Below are 20,203 nucleotides of genomic sequence, written 5' to 3'. Positions count from 1 at the left end.
ACGTATGGTGATTGACTTATAACGATAATAGTAAAGAGGAGAGTGGATGAATTGCATAGACTATTGGTTGGTACTAAAAATTAAAATCATGGGAGGGAACGGGGAATGGAGCGCTGTCTGTCAGTCAGTGTTGTCTGTGTGCTGCAACAGTCGCAATCGCAAACTGCACAAACTGAACAAGCTACACGCAGATACATATATCGATACATACATAGATACGTACATGTTACATGTTACAAGTTGAGTTTAGAAAACTAAATTGTCGGTGTTCTTATCTCAAGCTGTAAGCCCCAGGCTTGTAGATAACCTTGCCTGCTGTCTTTATTGTTTTGTTTATCCGAAAATCCAACGGCCCAAAGCTCACAAAAAAATCCAACGCATTATAAATAGTGGATAAAATTAATAAATGTGCAAGTGATATTTGTTATATATTATTCATCATCTGCAGACAACGTGCGTTCTTATATTTTTAATATATATATATATATGTGTGTATAAATAAATTGATATGCTACCATAACAGGATGAGATCGTGGCCACACATATTCTGCCAGGAATTGTTGTCCAGATGAAGGAAGAACCACCTACCTCCTCCGTACTATATAAGTCGCTCAACGTGTTCATTATATGAACATACACAATCACAATCACATTCCAGTTCCCAAAAGAGTCCCTTTCACCTATTTATTACTTTAAAAACCACTGGTTTTACTTTTAGGACAAAAGTCACTTTAAGTTCTATAATTTGACACTTCAATCACTTTTGAACTTATAGTTTCAATTTCATCAATTTTATCATCGTTGTTTCATATTTGTAGCAATTTAAGGATAATCCTAATTTCTGTCAAATTATTCTTACTTCTGTTATCTATTCAGGGGTATTTTGGTCCTAACTTGCATCCCCTCCCCAACAAGCCAATATTGAAGAACAGTACCACCCAACCCCAACTAGCCACGACACCCCTGTAACTAACCGCCACCTAGGGATGGCAACGGGTCGGGTAGGGGCCGGGTATGACAATATCATCCCCGTCTCCTCCCTCGTCCCCAAACCCATCCCCGTTTAATAGGTTTCAGGGAATCCTCATTCCCGTCTTCGTCGGGGGACTATCCCCCATACCGGCCCCGAATCCCCTATTTTTTTTATCATATATTTTAACATTAAGTTTCATATTAATTTATCATTCAACACATCCAAATTAACTATAAAGTTCAACTCAACTATTCAAAATCACTTCAATATGAAATTCCAAAGAAGATTAGAAAGAATTAGGAGAGGGATGATAACTTAGGGTTAAACATAAATATTATAATCTATATATATAAAGCAAAATTCAGAGAATGGTGAAACATTCAAAATACCAGAAAATATCATTGATTAATTCAAACATTAAGAATTAAAATTATTAATTAAATAAGGATAATATGGTAAATTCACATTATTTTCATATTAAAAAAATTAAAATTAAAAACAAAATCAAATAATAGTTCATACTTTTATGGAACATAACTACCCATGTTATCTTTTCTTAATTCTAAAAATAAAAGAAAAAAGAAAAAAGAAAACCAATTGGCTAGTTATATATTTATTTATTTAAATATAAACATATAAATTTTCGAGTCGGGTTCGGGGATAGGGACGCCAATACTATCCTCTCCCCATACCCATCGGGGATTTTTCAAGTTCGGGGGTCCCCGCACCCGATACCCATTTGGCCTTGAAATCTCCCCCTGTTAGGGTCGGGACCTTGGATTTTTGCCATCCCTACAGCCACCATAGCTTCCCAAGGCCGCCCTAACCCCATGATATCATGGACTCATAGATCTATATGTATTTAACAATTTGTGCAAGAAAAGTAGTGAATGTTAAAATAAATAAATAAAACAACAAGAACACAATCAACAATTGAATAAAAACATAAGGAACCCAAAACATAATTGGGCTAAAATCAGAGGGGCAACCGTCTCCACAGCCCCCAACAAAAGTCCCACTTCCAATCTCTCCTCAATTTGCCCTCTTTCTCCCAACTCGATCTCGTATGTATTGCTTGGAGACGCCAGTCAATCTTGGTGCAACTATTGGAACATAGCTCTCGACTTGCTAGCTTATGCCTTGTACATTTGTTGGGGTTGGGGTAGCCTTGGGAGGATGTGTTTGAGTTCAGTTACAGGGTTTGGTGGTTGGCTGGGGTTGGGTGGGGACTGCTTGTGACTGTTGATGGGTTGGGGGAGGGGATGCAAGTTTGGACCAAAATACCCTTAAATAGATAACAAAAATTAGAATAATTTGATGAAAATTAGAATGGTTCTTAAATTGCTACAATTATGAAATTATAATGACAAAATTGACAAAATTGAAACTATAAGGTCAAAAATGGTTGAAGTGCCAAACTACAATGACCAAAAATGATTTTTGGCCTTACTTTTAATCCTAACCTAAATTAGATTAGAAAAGCTATACCTACCAAAAATTAATTAAGTACACTTAATGATATTTTTTTTTTGTCAAAGTCACTGGAAAATTTTATTAGAAACAAATAGAAAGATTTACATCTGCAGCAAGAATATTAAAAAGTCATTCAATTCCAACATAATCCCAAACATGAGTACTTAATAGTATTGAGTGTTGTTAAACAAATCCTAAAATTAACTAAATACACTTTATTTAACTACCAAAATACCTCTAGTATACTCTAATACACTGTATCAAAAGTCTAAAAAAATACATTTACACCATTCCTCCATAAATGTCCAATATTCTAATATTTTACAAAAGTAATTTATTCAGAAAAAGTCGGACCAAGTGGTTTCCAGACTTGCAAATTCCACAACACGAGGAACACATTAAACGAAATTTTTTCTCCATTAATATACTCAACGTCGTTATAAAACCACTCCATGGCCGTAAGCAAAACATAATCATCATAGTTTTCTACAACACAAAATCAGATCTTGGGGGTAATCCAACCCTTTTCTACACGGATCAATGGAAGAAAACCAACAGTCCTTCTGTTATATCTAACTGATATGTGATGCAAGAATGTAATTCACATAAAGAAATAATCTAATTCACTTCAGTCAAAATGGTCTCTTTCAGTAAATTATCAGAGATGCATAAATTTTTCCAATTCTAAGCTGACTCTTACTTTCTCACTCTTCAGCAAGATACACATAGAAAGCCATAGCCTCTGCCTCAAAATCGTATTCAGATAAAGCAGCAACTAATGTAATAGCTTTAAGCTCTAACATCCTGAAAATGATCATTACCCAAGAAATAAAAAATAAAAACAAAAGACCCGATCATAGAAGAACACATTCGCAGTTCATAGTAAATTAGTATTGAAAATAAAAGTAATAGCAAAAAATTACTACGTTTGATTAGGGTTGAATGTGTGGAGTAAGGTGTATTTATTAAAATTACATTTATTTCATAATTTAATATATCTTTTTTGATTATTTTATATTAAGATAAATTTGAAATTTAATAAATAATTTGGTCGTAAAATATACTCAATTAAATTGTCATTTGGATTCAAACAGGAGATTATAGTTCTGCAAGTCCAGGCGACTAGACCATATTGGCATTTGACCCATCAACTTAATACAGGTCTAAAACTGTAATGTGGCCTTACAATTATCAATTAAAGTTGAGAACTTTTTTTAGCTAATTGGGAAATAAGTTGCTTTTTTCCCCTTCCTGCGAGAACCCTTTTTGGCAAAAGAAAATAACCTCGGAGGAACTTTGTTTTGAGCTCTGATTCCATTGACTGCGTGCGAATCTGCTGCACCTTAAACTTCACAGAGAAAAGAAAAGCCCAGAGCTTTAGATCAATAACCCAGAAATTGCAAAATGGAGGTGAGCAACACAAAGCAGCAGCACCAAAGCGCTTCCATCTGTCTAACGAAACCGGTTCGTTGCATCGTCAAACTCGGTCTGGTTCTTTACCCCCTTATTTTTATTTAATCTTATTTTGTTTCCTTTAGTAGAATTTAATCGCCACAACACTAGAACTTAATCAGTTTGTGAAGCCTTTATATACTCTCATTTGTAGTTTTTTTCTTTTTCTTCATCTGACCCAGAAAACTAATTGCCCAAATAAAGAAGGTCTATAAAAGTCAATTTGGGGTACTTGATTAATGGGCAGCTGATAAATTTTAATCCCATCTTGTGTTTATTTCCTGCTTCAATTATGGAACTTTTAATGGAATCAATATAAATCGAGGAAACACATTTCGTTTTGAATTTGGCGAATCTTATGTTATGTCACTTGTCACTAAAGAAGCTAATATGGATGAATGGTTGTTTTGTTCATCATAGTAATATACGTGACAGATATTTTACTCTAAGAATATGAAAGTTACACAAGAGGTGTTGCGAAGGATTTGTTCATATAGTTTCTATAGGTTGTTACAATAAGATTTTTATATAGTGTAGGAGGTGCAGCAATTACTTGCAAGAATGAATTAGAGACCATAAATGAAGAAAATCTGAAGACAGTTTCCTCGCAGCTGAGGCAATCAATGACCACGGGGTCGAATTCTGGGGAGGTTCTTGGGATGGATTGGAGCAAGCAACCCGGAGAATCAGAAATCTCATCTACCCTAAGTGATTTTGAAGATCGGCCAGTTGTGGATTCCAGCCCTTTTATAGTTGTTCATGGAGCAGGTTAGATGCTTGTCTTAATTCATGAATGGGAACTTGGTTGGATTGAACTGTGAAAAATATTGTACGGATAAATGGTAAATCTTGGTCATTTGTTTCATACAATTTGTACCACAATGGAAACATCAGTATATGTACATTGCATCTCTGCAGAACTCAATCTTCTATGTAGTCTTTTCAACCAGTTCTAAAGATATTTGTGTCTACCATGGTGGCTTCAGGTTCTTTTGGGCATTTTCAAGCTAGTAAATCTGGGGTCCATAAAGGTGGATTGTACCAACCCCTTGTGAAGGCTGGTTTTGTTGCCACACGCATCTCTGTAAGATATGCCGCCTTGTTGAATTCTTTTATGTTCATTGAGTCTTTATCACATCTATAAATTTTGCTTTAAGTTCACTTTTGTCTCTTGCAGATTATTTCCCTGTGTATCATGTTTACTTCAATTATTTCAGGTTACAAAGCTCAATCTTGAAATTGTTAGAGCGCTAGCTAGGGGTACTGATCTACCTATTTCAATCCAACTTCAGAGAAATTTTTCATTCTATCTCTATCTATATACCTTTTTCACATCTTATATTCCGTGCAAGGGTTTAGGGTTTATATGGACTTTCTCAGTTTTAGGCTAACAATGTCTCTTATGTATCAGATACTATGAGCTAAATGTTGAAGAAAATTAGTTATTTAATCGATTCTTTAGTTAATTTGACTGATCAGTATTTGTTCTCAGCTTGCTCAGGAATGCTACAAACATTGTTTTATCTATTTTGTGTGGCTCTCAAAGCTGCATGAAACTGTCATTTCCCTATCCTGATTTCATGGTTGCTATTTATCTGCTTAACTGGACCCTACTTTCAATCTCATGAGTTTTGTTGTGCTTTCCTTTCAGAGGGTATTCCTTCCATAGGAATGTCTCCATTTTCATGTGGATGGTCAACCCGTGAAAGAAATGTCAGTAGCTTGATTACACTTAAGCTTTGGTCCTGAAGTTATTTAACGGTCCATTTCCTTTTTATTAATTATTTGGGCGAGTAACTAATTTTCTTTTTCTAACTTGCGTTTCCTGTTTCTGCAGATAGCTTCAGCTGATTTGTCTGCAGTGGCTAAGGCTATTGAATCTGGTTTAGTACCTGTAAGTTGTATTCTTTAATTGACAATGATAATTTCAAGGCTCAGTATTACTACCATTCATCCTGTCGTTTCTATTTTCCTGTTTTGAACTTTTTTTAAACAGAAATATTGCCTGGTTGGCATTAAGAATACAAATAGTTTGATTGGATATGTTTTGTGTTATGTTTGATGTATGCTTAATGTTGGTTTCTACTTTTCTTCTCTTATGTTTGCTTGTTACTAATCTTGATTGTTACATGTTTCCCAGGTTTTGCATGGAGATGCCGTGCTCGATGACTTACTGGTTTGGTCTCTCTTACAGAATTGCACTAGCATATTGCTTATAATTAACTTGTACTGATACCTTGTTAATGGATTCTCCTAATCAGGACTGTACCATCTTGAGTGGAGATGTCATCATCAGTCATCTTGCAGCCCACTTGAAGCCTGAATACGTTGTTTTTCTCGTATCCACGGTGTCTGAATGGAAATTTTTCATGCATTTATTTTTTGGGAATTGACATCTGAATATAGTCCATAACTTGATAGTTGATATAGACGTCTTAGGAGTTAAATCAGCCTAAAAGAATATTTTTCTGGTGAAACTTTATCTCGAACTGTTCTAGTAAGTTGTAAATTATCATCTGATACGAGTGGATAAATGTTTGTTTTCATATTAATGTGGACTTAAGACTGATGTTTCGGGAGTTTATGATCGTCCACCATCAGATCCAAATGCAGTACTCTTGAGAGAAATTGGTAAGGAATGGATTTGTGCATGAATGAAATTTTGTGTTGATTTGTCAAATTGCGATGGCTCATCCAAAGTTTCAACTGCAGCTGTGGCTAAAGATGGGAGCTGGTCGATCGAGAAGCCAACATTTCAGAACAAGAACAAGCAAGGTGAGCAAGATTGCTGCAGTTTTAACATCACAATAACTGAAGGGGTCCTTTGTAGCAGTGTTTGTCTAAATGGTGCACATATTGATGGTGGTTGTCATGTCAACAGTTGAAACAAGTGTAGCAGCCCATGATACAACCGGTGGAATGCTGACCAAGATATCTGAAGCTGCAGCGATTGCGAAACTCGGAATTGATGTATATATTGTAAAGGTAAATATTTAATCCCCCCCTCAATTTCCACCCCTTCCACTTCTACTACGTGTAACCTGAGATATTTACCTGGGTACAGGCAGCTACAAGCCATGCATTGAAAGCCTTTAGTGGAGAATTGAAGGACAACCTTCCTGATGACTGGCTTGGAACCGCGATCCGGTTTTCCAGTAAATGAATTACGATCGATTTAACAGAGGAGGCAGAGATATGGAGAGGGGGAGCAACGAAATGGGAATAGGGAAGTTTTTCTCCTCACAGAGGTATTGAAAGTCAGCATTTGGAAAAGACCAATACAGGCATTTGGAGAAGACGTAAACAAACAGGATGAATTGTCACAACACAAGAAGATCAGAAAACTGATTGTTAGAAAATTATCAGGTTCTACAACAGGCATGAAACTCATTGTTTATGTGAGAAAATATGTACGGATAGAAAACGCATTATTGTTGTTAATAACATACGGTTAACAACTATGGCTCTATAGTCATTTAGCCAACTCTCAAACAACTGGACTAGCATCTGAATCAGAGAGTTGAACACCGCACTTGGCGTTGTGCCGTATATGATCAAAGAGCAAACAAACGGCCCGACTCATAACCAAGCGACGAATAATAAAGTACCCACCATAGTTCAATTTTCCAGTGTTGAATTTGGGGAAATTGGATAGCACACGACAGAAAAAACCTTGAACGTTACCAAAGGCAAGCAAGAGAGCAAGAACATATTCGACTTCGAAGTTGATACACTGGTTTATCATAAAGAGCCGAAATATTCAAAGTAACAATTCATGCGAAACCAATAGAACAAGGTGAAAAAAAATCCAGAACGAAATGACCCAGTGCGGGCAAAAACCAAACCATGAAATTGCAAGTCTAAAACAAGTAAAGGTACTATACAGTCTCCAATATAACTCACCAATACCATGAAATTGGGCATGGTTCTTCAGACAGTAAACAGAACAAAAATATTGATAATGACAAGCTAATTAATGGCAACATCCACTTATAAGCCAAGGCCACCTCTAAACCAGAAAAGCTCCTGAATAGTGACCCCCAAACATACTATTAACCGTCCCAGTTTCAATTTGAAAACTAAAAGTGCTCCGGAAGAACCATAGCGCGACTATTTTGGACCAATGTCCTTGAGAGCACAAATCTGCTCCTCTCCCATAGCAGACATGACAGAAACAACCAGATCCTTCCCCTCACCAAAGCCATCCTTGATCTGCATCACATCCCAGGAAATACAATACCAATTAAGACAATAAACAACAGGAAACTGAATTAGAAAGGAAGCTTATAAAAGAAAGGGAGAGTTTTTTTTAATAGATATTGGTGCTCTACTTGCCCAAAAATGTGTGAACATAATAATGACCACATGCAGATACATTATTAAGTCCACACTACACGAGAAATTCAATCAACCACTACATAAATATCTCATACCGCACATAGTCCATATTACAAAATCACTAACCTGCGTAAGCAGACTGTCATCGGTTGGAAGCCTCAGGTCATCCTTGGTGTTACCATTCTCAGTCAGCAGACTCACCTTTAGCACGCAGCAGAAAAATGATGAAGTCAGGTTAAACCCTTATAACATAGCACGAGTATCTATAAGCAACAACTAGAAAGCATTTTTATTTATAAGAACTATGGAAAGTGTGAACTTACAAATCCATCCTCAGAGATATCAATCAGCTGGTAGTCAGTACGGTTGACATGGGGAACCTATGACACAAACATAAAGACATTGATATACCCAAAAAAAAAAACACAAGATATTCTTGAATGTTTAGACAAAATATTAAAGAGGTTCGTACATCACAATTGTGGGAAGACGGAACAATATCCTCAAGCTTCTTGGCAGTGAAGATATCAATACCAACAAAGTGACACTTGGCATGTCCGTGCTTTCCAGTCTTGGAAGTGGAAACCTCCACAACCTGTTACAAAAAAGAGAAAAAAAGAAAGCAAACCAACAAACACTCCACTAGTTAGGTGCGCATCTATGTTCACAAATTCGCAAGTATGACAGAGAGGAGGAACTGCATATAATAAGCAATTTCACAAATAAATTCTCAGCAAAGCCACAGACAGCTACGAGAAAATAGCAGAAAGTTAACATCTTATTTAGATAGAGCTGTGAATTGATATGCATATGTATACATAAAGAGGTTCGAAGCATCCACATCACGAACCCATAATTAAATTTTTTCAGCTTACAAAACTCACAATTAATTTCAGTCACATGCAGATAGTTATTATTAGAACGGTAAATCTGAATCATAAAGTGTGGAACGACCTCACATTAACTACATCAAAATTACAGAATTTCATACACGATCGATCAGCTAAACACTACCTAATCTGTCGGAAAAAAGAAAATCGAAAACAAAAAAAATCCTAAAATTAAATCCAACAAAAATCAAATCCGATCTCGATGAATCCATTCCACAGATTGATTAGAAGAACAACTAGCTTGATCATGCCCAATTATACCAGATCATAACTACGAATAGAAAGAAAACTCTATAGAACGAAAAGCCTAACAAACAGAAGATCTATAAGCAAAGTCCTAAACGACATTCAGATCGGAAGAGAATCGGCGAGAAAACGAAGAGATCAAACCTTGCAGGGCCTGCCCTTGATGACAATGTAACCGTTCTTGCGGATAGTGCCAGCTTGCTGAGGATAGGTCTTGGAAGCTCCGGCGTCAGCCTTGGATTCGAAGTGATGCTCCTCGTCCGACATGGCTGGTTCTGAGCGCTGAGAGAGACAGAGAAGGAGTGAAGAGAGGATCAAGGGAGAGACGAGAAGCGGAAGAGAGGGATTTGGGAAAGTGGGTATTTATATTATAGGAAGGGTTGATTATTAAGGAAATTGGAAGAGAGGAAAGAGCACTCTAGGGTTTCTGGATCAAGCAATTTTATTATATTCTTTGGGTTAAGGAAAGGGGGTGAGGGTCGCTGTCCACCGTTGGATTGCTTGACTCTTCACGGACGGATCTGATTAGAATATCGTTAGTTAGCGTTAAGTTGACGCTCGAATGGTAAATGGGCACGTGGGCTGCTAATCCATAAAGAAACTGTACATTCAGATATTTTTTATGCAATATGCAGCACAATTTCTATTTTCGATTTTTTTTCTATTTTCGTTCTTCTTTTCTTTTGGGCTCTCCTAATCATGGGCTATGCAGTAGTGAAACTAAAAAATAAGCCCGTTTATGGTGTAGTTTCATTGCTTCCATTTCGAGTTATCAAAAATAATAAAAAAATAAAAAATTTCATACTTTCTTGACTTCAATAAACATAATTCTTATTGAATTCACAACATAAATGAACTTATGAATACCATAATCAATTTACAGGAAGTAATTTTGCTCAGCTCAAGCTAAATAAGCAAGGAGCTTGTAACTTAAATGATTACGAGTAGTTACTTCTGCGTTCAAGGTCTTATGTTCAAATGCCTTCTCCCCAATATCGCTTGTATATAAAAAATAAAAAGAACTTGAGTCAAATGGCTTCACAGATTTGCAGGCTTATGTGGAAGGTTCACATTAATACAAACAAATAAACAAGCATGCTTCATACAACCAGTAGAGCAAAACTCATGGAAGTAGTTTCTGTCTAGAAGAACGTTACAAAAGTTAACACCATTCTACAACAGGTGCAATTCCTAAAATTCTAGATTTTGCAGCTGACTATTCATCCAATTTCGGTGGGTACAGCATTTCCTCCATGTTCAGGAAGGGCAACACTTAATATACAAGGACGCCACGAGCATCATAACTTTACACATGATCCTGAAAATTGGGCAAATTTCGAGTACATTTAGTTAGTCCAAAGGCTTTGATTCCGTAGTCCAAGATATCAGAAGTGAGTTTGGCTCATCCTAGATTAAACACCAGCATCCAACCTATTGAGTACCTGTAGATCTTTACCTTCATCTGACTCTGTACAATTATCTTCTGCTTGAACTTCCAACAGATACAGATCTCATGTTGTCATTGTCAACTTCATGTATGAATACCAAAGGAGGCTCTTCTCTGACAAATGGAATCACACTTGAGAAATATAGAACGCTGACAGTAATAAAGGACACAGAAAAAGTGAATCACAGTACAAAATTTACTAACATTTCATTAGCTTCTTGATATGTGTAGCTTGATGCAACAGCCAGAAGTTGTCCCCTGTGATTGTACGCTAAGGATGCCACACTGTTTGGGTATCTAGGCAACTGAAAATATGTAGAGGTTACAGAAGCTAATAGAAAATAGTAAGACCTGAGCACACTTCAACAATTAAATCAACTATGTCAAGCAATTAAGGCAACATACATTCACTTTGATTGGAGAATAAGCAAAATCCACGAAAATTTATTGAAAAATACCTGAAACAGCCTCCTTTTGCTTGTAGCATCCCATGCAGTAACATAACCCTCATTGTCACCAGTAACAAAGGCACCGTAGATGCTAGATCATACACATCAAATAAAAAGTAAGTTTTCATTATGGAAGTTGGTTAAAGCTGATAGAGTTACACATACATCGGATTGAATACAATGTCATTCACCGACACCAGATGATATTTGCTGTCAGTTGACTTTGGATGACACCGGAACATATATCTGAGACAAATGTTAGAGCATCTGTGAGAAAATTCATGACAAAGTGTGACTCAAGCCCAAAAGAATAAATATTGCATATCATGGCAGGCTTGGGAATGCTAATAATAACATAGACTCTGAGAATTGACCTGATGTCATCTGAATTCGATGGGCAGGAAATCTCCAATGCTACACGTCCATCTACTGAGCCAACTGCAAAACCTGCAAAGACAATTCAAAGACTTTTATAAAATACAAGTTGTGATTTGTAATGCTAAATCAACAAGTGGACATAGAGTCAATATAAAGTATTTAATTCAAGCAAACATTTGGTAGGATGTTCTAATGAGCTACTGCTACGCGAAGTATTGTGATAGTACCTTTAGCATACGGAATTGAACTAACGCATACAATCTGAACACCCATATGCGAATCTTTTGATTGAAATGGTTTTTCTAGCCTGCGCAAATCATATACATATATTGATGCTCCAACAGCTACCATCATATCAAAGCCTGAGAGTGACATGGACATCACCTCTGAATCCATATTTCTTACACATGCAATACCCTTCGGCGTACGTGTGTCCCATGACAATATCTTCTTATCCAAACCAGCAGTGATTACTTGGCCTACAACAATTTTAAGAGAAAACTTGATAACAATTATGTTCAGTACTATACAGAATAAGCTAGAAATGCAGTTATGGTAATCCCGAGCTTTATGAAATTTTATGCAAAAGATTTTTATACAAATACTATCAAAACTTTCATTATCCTTGTTAATTCTATCACCTAACAAAAAGGTAAATTCACTTTTTCCCTAGCATCTACAGAAAATTTGAAAACAGAAACCAACACTTGTGTAAAGTTTAAGGGCTATATTCAGAAGGTAAATAAGAATCCAATAACAATGAGAATGAAATAGTACTGGTAGCTTACAGGTTTCATCAGAATATCCAACACATGTTGATGTGTCATCATGATTTCCAATTGAATCATGAATTCCAGAATGCAAGTCATACCTTGAACACATGAAACACAAAATCCCAGAAAATTCAAATGTTAGAAGAAAACATAAGAAACTCAGAACAGTCCCAGACATTAGAACCAGCTTAAGATTAAATGCCTCTCAGAAAATTACTATTACCCCTTAATTAAAACTGCAAATTACAACATTAAGGATGTGATTAAAGTTCATTTCAATCGCATACCTTCTAATGAAGCCATCAGAGCCAGCGCTAAAAGCGACGGACTCGTTTTGGAAGCAACAATCGAGGAGCGCAGCTTCCGACGAAGCTTCTAACCTGAGTGCCGAGTTTCCGACGTCGTACAATCTCAGGCTCTGCACAAAGAAACGACTTTTATTATTGAAAAGCCAAAAGTGCTATGAACTCCACATTGTTGAGCCCAAAAGTATAGTACCACTCACAGAGTCCCAAGAAGAGATGAGGAGGTTGTCTGATTTCGGAGCGAACCGAATTCTGGAAATTGCATCTCGGATCGGGTTTTCGAACTTCAAGGCAGCTCCGCTCATTTTGGTGCACTTACAGACCGAACTTACTCAACGCATCGAAACAGAGAACGAACATGGAATTGGGGACAGAAAGCTCAGTAATTTCTTCAGAATTAATGAGAAAGGGAGACGATTAGCCTCTTTAGGTTCCAGAAAACCCTAGAACTTGGCCAGTGAAGATTTGGGAGGGAGAGAGAACCTGAAAAGTTCCCGCTCAATGAGGAATAATTATCTGCTGAATTTAAATTGAGGCCATATTAGTACTTAATGATTTAATAGAGATTTAGTGATGAGCTAATCAACAAGTGGATCCGTGGCGCAATGGTAGCGCGTCTGACTCCAGATCAGAAGGTTGCGTGTTCGATTCACGTCGGGTTCAATCCCCGCTTGTTTTCCTTTTTTTTGTTGTTATTATTATTATTTCTGGAGTTTTTTTGTTTGTTTTTATTTTCTTTTTGGAGATAGATCATGATTGATGGACCAATAATTTTTTTTGTTTACATTGATGGACCAATAATATCAACGTGGTATTAATGAGTTTTGTTTTTGCTTAAATAGGGCAAAAAGTCACTTTTGGTCCCTGTGGTTTACCACTTTTACTACTAAGTCTTCGTAGTTTGATTTCGTCACTTTTGTCCATGTGATTTCAATTTGATGCAATTTAAGAACAATTCCCAAATTCTGATACTTATTGAGGGGCATTTCGGTCCAAACTTGCAGCCCCTCCCCAACCACCTCCACCGCCACTAGCCCTCCAAAAACTCCTCCCTGTTGTAAACATTTACAATCCACTGTCTCAACTAACAACAAACAATGCTCCTTGGAGGTGTACAAAGAGAGGTACCATTATACAACCTTCATTAATAATTTTTTTATAGAGATTATGTTGAATTAGCACAAGGTGTAGTAAGAGCTGCAATTGATGATGCTATTGTAATCCAAGGCTACTTTTATGAAACTTACAAAAGACCGAAGTAAACTTGCTTCGGCTACCTTGTTTTTCTTTTTTGGTTGGAGATTACCTTCATCCCTTATGAAGAAATGAGATGGATTATGATTATAATTGTGAGTTTTTATTAGAAAAAAAAAAAGATAAAAAAAAGTATCTACCTTGTGTAATCCTAAGACCCGCTCGATTATGATTTTGTTAGTTGATGTTTATGTATAGATGGCCATAATTTTTATCAACAAAAATTCAAATGGAGCATTGTTTGTTGATGGTTTACAACAGAGATTAGTTTTTGGAGGGGCTGCTGGGTGGCTGTACGGTAGTTGGGGAGGTGCTGCAAGTTTGGACCGAAATGCCCCTCAATAAGTATCAGAATTTGGGAATTGTCCTTAAATTGGTTCAAATTAAAACCACATGGACAAAAGTGACGAAATTGAAACCACAGGAATCTAAAATGACTTTTTGCCCATTTGTATTTTCGGGTCTTTTGGACAATACCAATAACTAATCCCACAAAAAGCATACTCACCTTATATACAGGCTCCCTAAAGATTGTGCTTAAGAGTCAAGACCGCTGATGTTATCAACAGAAAACAGGCTTGGATATCATACCAGTCACAAAATCTGTCATGAACTTGATAAGCTGACTAACAGACAAAACCACACACTGCTAAAGTTAATTAAAGCCAAAACTAAAACCAAACCGTGGATTCGATTCGACAGATGAAAAACACATCTCTAATCGCCTTACAAGATTTTTTCATTTATGTACAGAAGAACAAGGTCCAATCCCAACATTTAAAAGAGAAACACAACCTATTTCTTGAACCTAAAACTCATTGGGTTCCTTCAGTCAGGAATGAAGAAATCAAACTTGACATCAACAGAACCAGAACTTTCTCCAGTATCTTTGTACTCAATATTTGTTATGGTTCCAGTCTCGTCTCCAATCTGATATTCTGGCTTAACTCGTCTTACAGGCACCGTGACGGAGTAAATGGTTCCCACATCTGTATCAGCAGACACACTCAGCTGAACTTTGTCTCGTGATTCTATCTCAACAAAATCTGATAGAGCATGCACAATGTTGTTGACAATCATCCTTTTAGCCTCATCACTAACTGCACATCGGTCAGAGAAGAGGATCATCTTCAAGCGCTGCTTGGCAATATTTGCATTAGAGCTCCTTCTAGTTGTTGGAGACGGGAACATTATTTTCCAAGCCAAGTTTAAACGGTCCAAGAAACTCATGTTGATGGCATTAAGGAGGAAGCTCTCGGAATCTTGGCTGCTTGACTTTGATGAGAGTTGAAAATCTCCACTCAATCGCTTGGAATGTTGACGAATACTGCGTCTATCAAATGACATACTGGGCCACTTCAGTGCAATGTCAGAAATGCTAGATCCTCCATTTGAAAAGCTAGCAAAGTCTACCTATAACACAAAACAAAACTTGGTAGTTGAGCAGACTCAGAGGAAGACGTTTGCATAAATAATTAAACCATCTGATGAAATTTGAAAATTAGGAGCAAGTTCACTTGATGGGTTCTCAATATTAAAATGAAAGTGAGGATTTCTTTCCCTTCATGAATAAGGAAAAAACGTTAGGGGCACCATCAGAGCAACCATACAGATCATTGCAAAAGAAATGAAACACTTCAATTTCTGCTTCAACTTAAGTTAGAAGAATAAACTTAACTGTGGATACAAAAACCAGGGGAGATCTTAATTAGACACCATAGCTGAATGGATAACTCAAAGGCAATCTAGAATCGATCACCTGGATGACAAACCCAATCCAATATGACAGCAAAGGAAGAAAACAAGCAAGTATTAATCTGACGAACACCATGGTCAGCTTGATGATGACTATGACAAGAAGTCCACAATCACAATGTCATATCTGCTTTCAGTTTTACCTAAGAGTGCTCCATTTAGACATATCCCACTTAAACATAAAAAAAACCCTTCAGTGAATAATAAGCGAGTGTATTCATTTGTTTACCGCTTTACATGACCTTAAGACTTGGAGACTAGACTCAGAAGACAGACGATATTAAGTGAAATCCGAGTCAAATGAGATACAAGCAATACTTTCAAGGACCTTCATTCTACCACCGCAGCATTTTCCTTTTAGATATCAGTCCAGCGGGAAATACAATTCAGGTTAATGCGCATAAATTACCGAATTTCACCTTCTTTTTGTCTGTGAACTTGAGCTTCAAAAATAACTGGTAGTTTAGCAACAATGATTCAAACTTATGTTCTATGGCAGACCCCAATTCTTAAACATCTCCGTCTTCCAACTAAGGAAACGTTGTCTACAAGGGGAAAGAGGGAATCGGTATCGCACAGTTGACCTCAACCAAAGTTTCAGTTCATTTCTCACGCTTTCCCGAGAACCAAACAGCCCAGAAAGCGAAATATGACGAAATGCATGAAACCCACTTCAAATCAGAAACAAAATGACAAAAATACATGAGAATTAACACTGGCAAGAAAAGGGTCAAGAAAAAAACTCAGACCTTTGAATTGGGCAAAGAGCTCCGGAGAGAGTGCGTTGTGTGAGAAGCCAGTGTTGCTGAGACCCTCAGATCACCAAAAACAGCCATATTTCGTCTTCAGTCTCTCTGCTCAGACACTCGTTGTACTCCTCGCGCTTTCCGTTTGCTCAAAGGGACTGGCTTTCAGCCTTTCAATTTCAAGGGTTCTGGTTTGTTTCTGAAAAAATAAAAAAATAAAAAAATAAAAAAAATAAAAAAATAAAAAAATAAAAAAATAAAAAAATAAAAAAATAAAGGGGGTTTTAGGTTGTTGAGCAATAAACACTGCACGTCGTTTATTTTCATATAAAACGAGATGTCGTATTTACAACAAAGTTAGAATAGAAGACAAGCTGCAGTCAACAACTAACAAAACTTTGCTCCACTTTAAAAAACCGAAGAAACGGCAAACACGGCAGTAAAATTAACTTCCAAAACCTTGAATTTCAGTGAATGGGGAGGTGGAGAGCCGCTTCTCTTCTCCTCAATCACGTAGTCACCACAGCTTCCAAATCTTCTGTAGCTGCGAAGCCTCCTTTCCATCTCTCACGTCCTTCAAGCCCCATCCTCTGCTTTCACTTCGTCAATTCAATACCTTTCTCTGCAATCCCATCTCGGGTTTCCATTGATACCAATGATTATGACTCTGAGCCTCCTTATTATGCCCACAGCCAAGCTCAAGAAGACGAGGAAACCAAAAAAGTTCCTGTTAAAGCCTACTTTCTTTGTACCAGGTTAGCCATTATAGCTCTTACTTCTCTGAATCTTCATGCGGGTTTTGATTGTTCCGACATATATTTATGTGGGTCTATCTTCATATGTGTTTTTCGTTTGATATAGGCTCATATGGTTTCTTCAAGCTAATCACTTTCCTTAAAAGAACATTGATTTAAGCCGTTGTTTTCAACTTTCTGACTATTTGATACTGTTTTAATGCTTCTATGCTCTTCATTTTCTTATATTTGATCTGGGATTCTGATTTTCGTTTTTGGGTCTGTCACGAATTTTGTACTGGGGCGCTTCCACTTTTTGTTCTCTTTCATTTTCTCAGTTGTTCTGGCTGTGTTCTTTATGATTTGGCTTTCTCAGATTCATGGTTTTCGCAGTATCAATTTGAAGAGCATGCAAGCCGAGAATTTAAGCAATGTCATTCCTCCTTCTTCTCGCTCAACAAATTATATTGCCCTCAGATTTTGCGATTTCCCTTCACAAAATGCTGTAAGATGATTTTATTAATCAGATACTTTGCTTGGTTGAAGTTCTTTTTCTAACTAAATTTCCTTGTTCAGACTATTCTGCCTCATGATATATATATAAAGAAATGATTTTTGGGGCATTAAATTTGCATTGAGGCAGTGCAATGCATTCATTTTTCTTTTTCGAGCAATAATAAGAGGAAATTTGAACTGAATTTTATACTAATTTGCTTTAAGCAATTTTGAATACCTTTTCCATAATTCAGAACAGAGTTAAAACTGCATGTCTCCTCAGGCTAGTTTGCCAATCAGATATTTTTTGTTTATTTGTTATTTTGTCCCCTGTGAAGAGGTATGTGGTCATTCAGATGGTCCAATGGAACCTTGATCACTCCTCGTACTAACCTATGGAGCTCTTTTTACCAACTGCTATGAGCATATTGTCTCTAGTGTCGAAACTGATGCTTGAATTTGCATAGTTGACTAAGCTATTTTCTTCATATACTTTCTGGGATATGGTACATATGGAATGACTGATTGATGTCCTATTGACTACAAGTCTACTTTTCTTTTTTGGTAATAACTAATAGCAGCATTGAGTATAATTAATATGACAGTTCTGCTGTCGTTTAGGAACTTGGAGTCTGGGGAAAACCGAGCTACTGTCGTTACATGGTCGTATTCCAGTATGGATCTGCCGTTCTGTTTAATGTTGAGGACCATGAAGTTGGAGCTTACCTTGATATAGTTATAAGGCATGCTTCTGGATTACTTCCAGAGATGAGGAAAGACGGTAAAATTCTTTAAGTTCTATTTCATTTGAGCTCTTGATTTGATCTTACACATTATTTAAGTTCAACTCCACTGAATCATCAAATGCTAATTTTTTTCTAGATATTGATGTACTCTGAAAAGGAAAAGGTTGAAACATTTTGAATTATTATGATAATTAATTTACTGTTTGGCTCTTTGTGTGTGCTTGCATTAGATTATGCGGTAAGAGAGAAGCCAAAGCTGGAGGAGGACATGCAGGGTGGCCCAGACTACATAGTTCTTAAAACTTTGGACACTGATGCTATTCGCATTATTGGAAGTGTGCTTGGTCAAAGCATTGCTTTAGATTATTTTGTATCGCAGGTAATTCTTATCCAGGATTCAATTTTATACGAAAAGATTGCATTGTGTATCTATCTCACTTTTTCCTTAAGCCAGCACAGGCATTTCAAATTCTCTGGAGATCCTTGTATCTTATATCATTACAATCTAAATCTCTCTATTCCTTGCCCACACTGCGGTTGTGTGGGTCTCTCTCTCTAGGTTGATGGTATGGTTGAAGAGTTTGCAGATATAAATCGTGGCATGGAGAAAACTGGAACTTTCACAATGCATAAAAAGAAGCTCCTTCAACTTGTTGGGAAGGCTAACTCAAACCTAGCTGATGTAATTCTTAAAGTTGGTCTTTTTGAGAGGTAATACTGTTATAGCTGTCCTTGGGATTTTTTAGTGATACTCTTTTGCATTTTGAGTTGGTCCTTCTGTATACATGATGATCTAGTTTTCTTACTGACCTGGAAATTGAATATGTTTCTTCTTCTCATTGATTTCAACTTCTCCCCTGTTCTGGATTAGAAATCTTGGTACCAACTTATTTTGAAAATTCAGAAAATATACTATGGACTTGGCTGAGCTAAGATCGTTTTAAACCCAAATTTTATAATTTCATCAGTTGACATGTTTTCTTATCTGACATTGCTTCAACTACTTGAATACATCAGCTTGGTTCACAACTTCACATTGCAGCTTCTCATATTAATTTTGTTCCTTATCCATCAGATCAGAAATTGCTTGGAGGGATGCAAAATATGCTAAAATACATGAGTACCTTCGGGAAGAGTATGAAGTTACACAACGCTTTGGAAACTTGGATTTCAAATTAAAATTTGTAGAGGTATTTTTTCCCTTGTAAGCATTATAAATTCATCTTGGTTCTTAAATCGTGGAGACTTACTTCTGTCTCATAAGAGGTTGACTGAAAAGAGGATATAATTAGGATATATTACTTGGAAAAGCGTATGGACAAGAAGTTACTTATAGAAAGTTGTAAGACTGTATTTTGCAGGTGTAGATATTGTCTTTGAATAATTTCATATTTTCTTTGAACTAAACCACTCTTTCTTTGCAGCACAACATTCATTTCTTGCAAGAAGTCCTTCAAAATAGAAAGTCGGATCTTCTGGAATGGTGCATCATCTTCCTATTGAGTATAGAGAACATTATATCACTATACGAGATTGTTCGTGATTCAACTGCAGCTTCTTTGTGATCTGAGAAGTAGATGAGAAAAGTTGCAGCAGCCAAAGCCTATATAGAAAATTTTGTCGACAAAGAAAAGTGAATTTTTATGAATATTCTTTCAAACTGTCAAAAATTCTCTGATTCACTCCTAATTGAATTACTAGTTTCAATATAAAATTGAGTTTTACTGTATAAAATGTCTAAAACACAAT

The 20,203-nt window shown here is 36.6% G+C and overlaps 5 protein-coding genes and 1 non-coding gene across 10 annotated transcripts; 3 read left to right on the top strand and 3 right to left on the bottom strand.

The window, feature by feature from the left end:
• Nucleotides 1-3,670: 3,670 nt before the first annotated feature.
• Nucleotides 3,671-7,359, top strand: LOC103321523 (Amino acid kinase family protein). Of its 2 annotated transcripts, none has more exons than XM_008223332.3 (12): nucleotides 3,671-3,932; nucleotides 4,436-4,666; nucleotides 4,885-4,982; nucleotides 5,116-5,158; nucleotides 5,550-5,611; nucleotides 5,736-5,792; nucleotides 6,039-6,074; nucleotides 6,160-6,237; nucleotides 6,463-6,529; nucleotides 6,611-6,673; nucleotides 6,780-6,883; nucleotides 6,963-7,359. In XM_008223332.3, the coding sequence occupies exons 1-12, from the start codon at nucleotides 3,851-3,853 to the stop codon at nucleotides 7,059-7,061; spliced, it is 1,020 nt and encodes a 339-aa protein (XP_008221554.2). In that variant the 5' UTR covers nucleotides 3,671-3,850; the 3' UTR covers nucleotides 7,062-7,359. The 2 variants fall into 2 exon arrangements, with proteins under 2 accessions (XP_008221554.2, XP_008221557.2); XM_008223335.3 differs by having other exon boundaries at nucleotides 3,790-3,932; nucleotides 4,510-4,666.
• Nucleotides 7,360-7,759: 400 nt separating this feature from the next.
• LOC103321522 (eukaryotic translation initiation factor 5A-2) lies at nucleotides 7,760-9,811 on the bottom strand. The gene is made up of 5 exons (XM_008223331.3): nucleotides 9,517-9,811; nucleotides 8,709-8,831; nucleotides 8,560-8,616; nucleotides 8,363-8,437; nucleotides 7,760-8,110 (listed from the first exon to the last, which is right to left on the bottom strand). Exons 1-5 carry the CDS (start codon nucleotides 9,637-9,639, stop codon nucleotides 8,009-8,011), a joined length of 480 nt encoding a protein of 159 aa, XP_008221553.1. The 5' UTR covers nucleotides 9,640-9,811; the 3' UTR covers nucleotides 7,760-8,008.
• A 544-nt stretch (nucleotides 9,812-10,355) lies between these two features.
• On the bottom strand, nucleotides 10,356-13,256 carry LOC103321677 (Transducin/WD40 repeat-like superfamily protein). Of its 4 annotated transcripts, none has more exons than XM_089047619.1 (10): nucleotides 12,918-13,256; nucleotides 12,707-12,837; nucleotides 12,435-12,517; nucleotides 11,874-12,147; nucleotides 11,643-11,715; nucleotides 11,434-11,514; nucleotides 11,278-11,359; nucleotides 11,024-11,124; nucleotides 10,829-10,933; nucleotides 10,356-10,690 (listed from the first exon to the last, which is right to left on the bottom strand). In XM_089047619.1, the coding sequence occupies exons 2-9, from the start codon at nucleotides 12,720-12,722 to the stop codon at nucleotides 10,849-10,851; spliced, it is 795 nt and encodes a 264-aa protein (XP_088903745.1). In that variant the 5' UTR covers nucleotides 12,723-12,837; nucleotides 12,918-13,256; the 3' UTR covers nucleotides 10,356-10,690; nucleotides 10,829-10,848. The 4 variants fall into 4 exon arrangements, with proteins under 4 accessions (XP_088903745.1, XP_088903744.1, XP_016647440.2 ...); XM_089047618.1 differs by having other exon boundaries at nucleotides 12,925-13,256; XM_016791954.2 differs by having other exon boundaries at nucleotides 10,815-10,933; nucleotides 11,874-12,125; nucleotides 12,925-13,253.
• Nucleotides 13,257-13,315: 59 nt separating this feature from the next.
• Nucleotides 13,316-13,387, top strand: TRNAW-CCA (transfer RNA tryptophan (anticodon CCA)). Its single transcript has one exon. It is a non-coding gene; the product is annotated as a tRNA-Trp (tRNA).
• A 1,263-nt stretch (nucleotides 13,388-14,650) lies between these two features.
• MINE1 (homolog of bacterial MinE 1) lies at nucleotides 14,651-16,685 on the bottom strand. The gene is made up of 2 exons (XM_008223330.3): nucleotides 16,483-16,685; nucleotides 14,651-15,391 (listed from the first exon to the last, which is right to left on the bottom strand). Exons 1-2 carry the CDS (start codon nucleotides 16,567-16,569, stop codon nucleotides 14,807-14,809), a joined length of 672 nt encoding a protein of 223 aa, XP_008221552.1. The 5' UTR covers nucleotides 16,570-16,685; the 3' UTR covers nucleotides 14,651-14,806.
• A 189-nt stretch (nucleotides 16,686-16,874) lies between these two features.
• RRG (sporulation protein (DUF155)) lies at nucleotides 16,875-20,188 on the top strand. Its single transcript, XM_008223329.3, has 7 exons — nucleotides 16,875-17,234; nucleotides 17,607-17,718; nucleotides 18,330-18,489; nucleotides 18,685-18,833; nucleotides 19,014-19,165; nucleotides 19,530-19,644; nucleotides 19,879-20,188. The coding sequence occupies exons 1-7, from the start codon at nucleotides 16,954-16,956 to the stop codon at nucleotides 20,017-20,019; spliced, it is 1,110 nt and encodes a 369-aa protein (XP_008221551.1). The 5' UTR covers nucleotides 16,875-16,953; the 3' UTR covers nucleotides 20,020-20,188.
• Nucleotides 20,189-20,203: the final 15 nt, after the last annotated feature.

This window comes from Prunus mume, linkage group LG2 (genome assembly GCF_029339155.1).
Source record: "Prunus mume cultivar Tortuosa linkage group LG2, ASM2933915v1, whole genome shotgun sequence".
NCBI lineage: Eukaryota > Viridiplantae > Streptophyta > Magnoliopsida > Rosales > Rosaceae > Prunus > Prunus mume.
The sequence above is the reverse complement of the archived record's forward strand: the minus strand, read 5'-3'. Positions and strand labels throughout refer to the sequence as shown.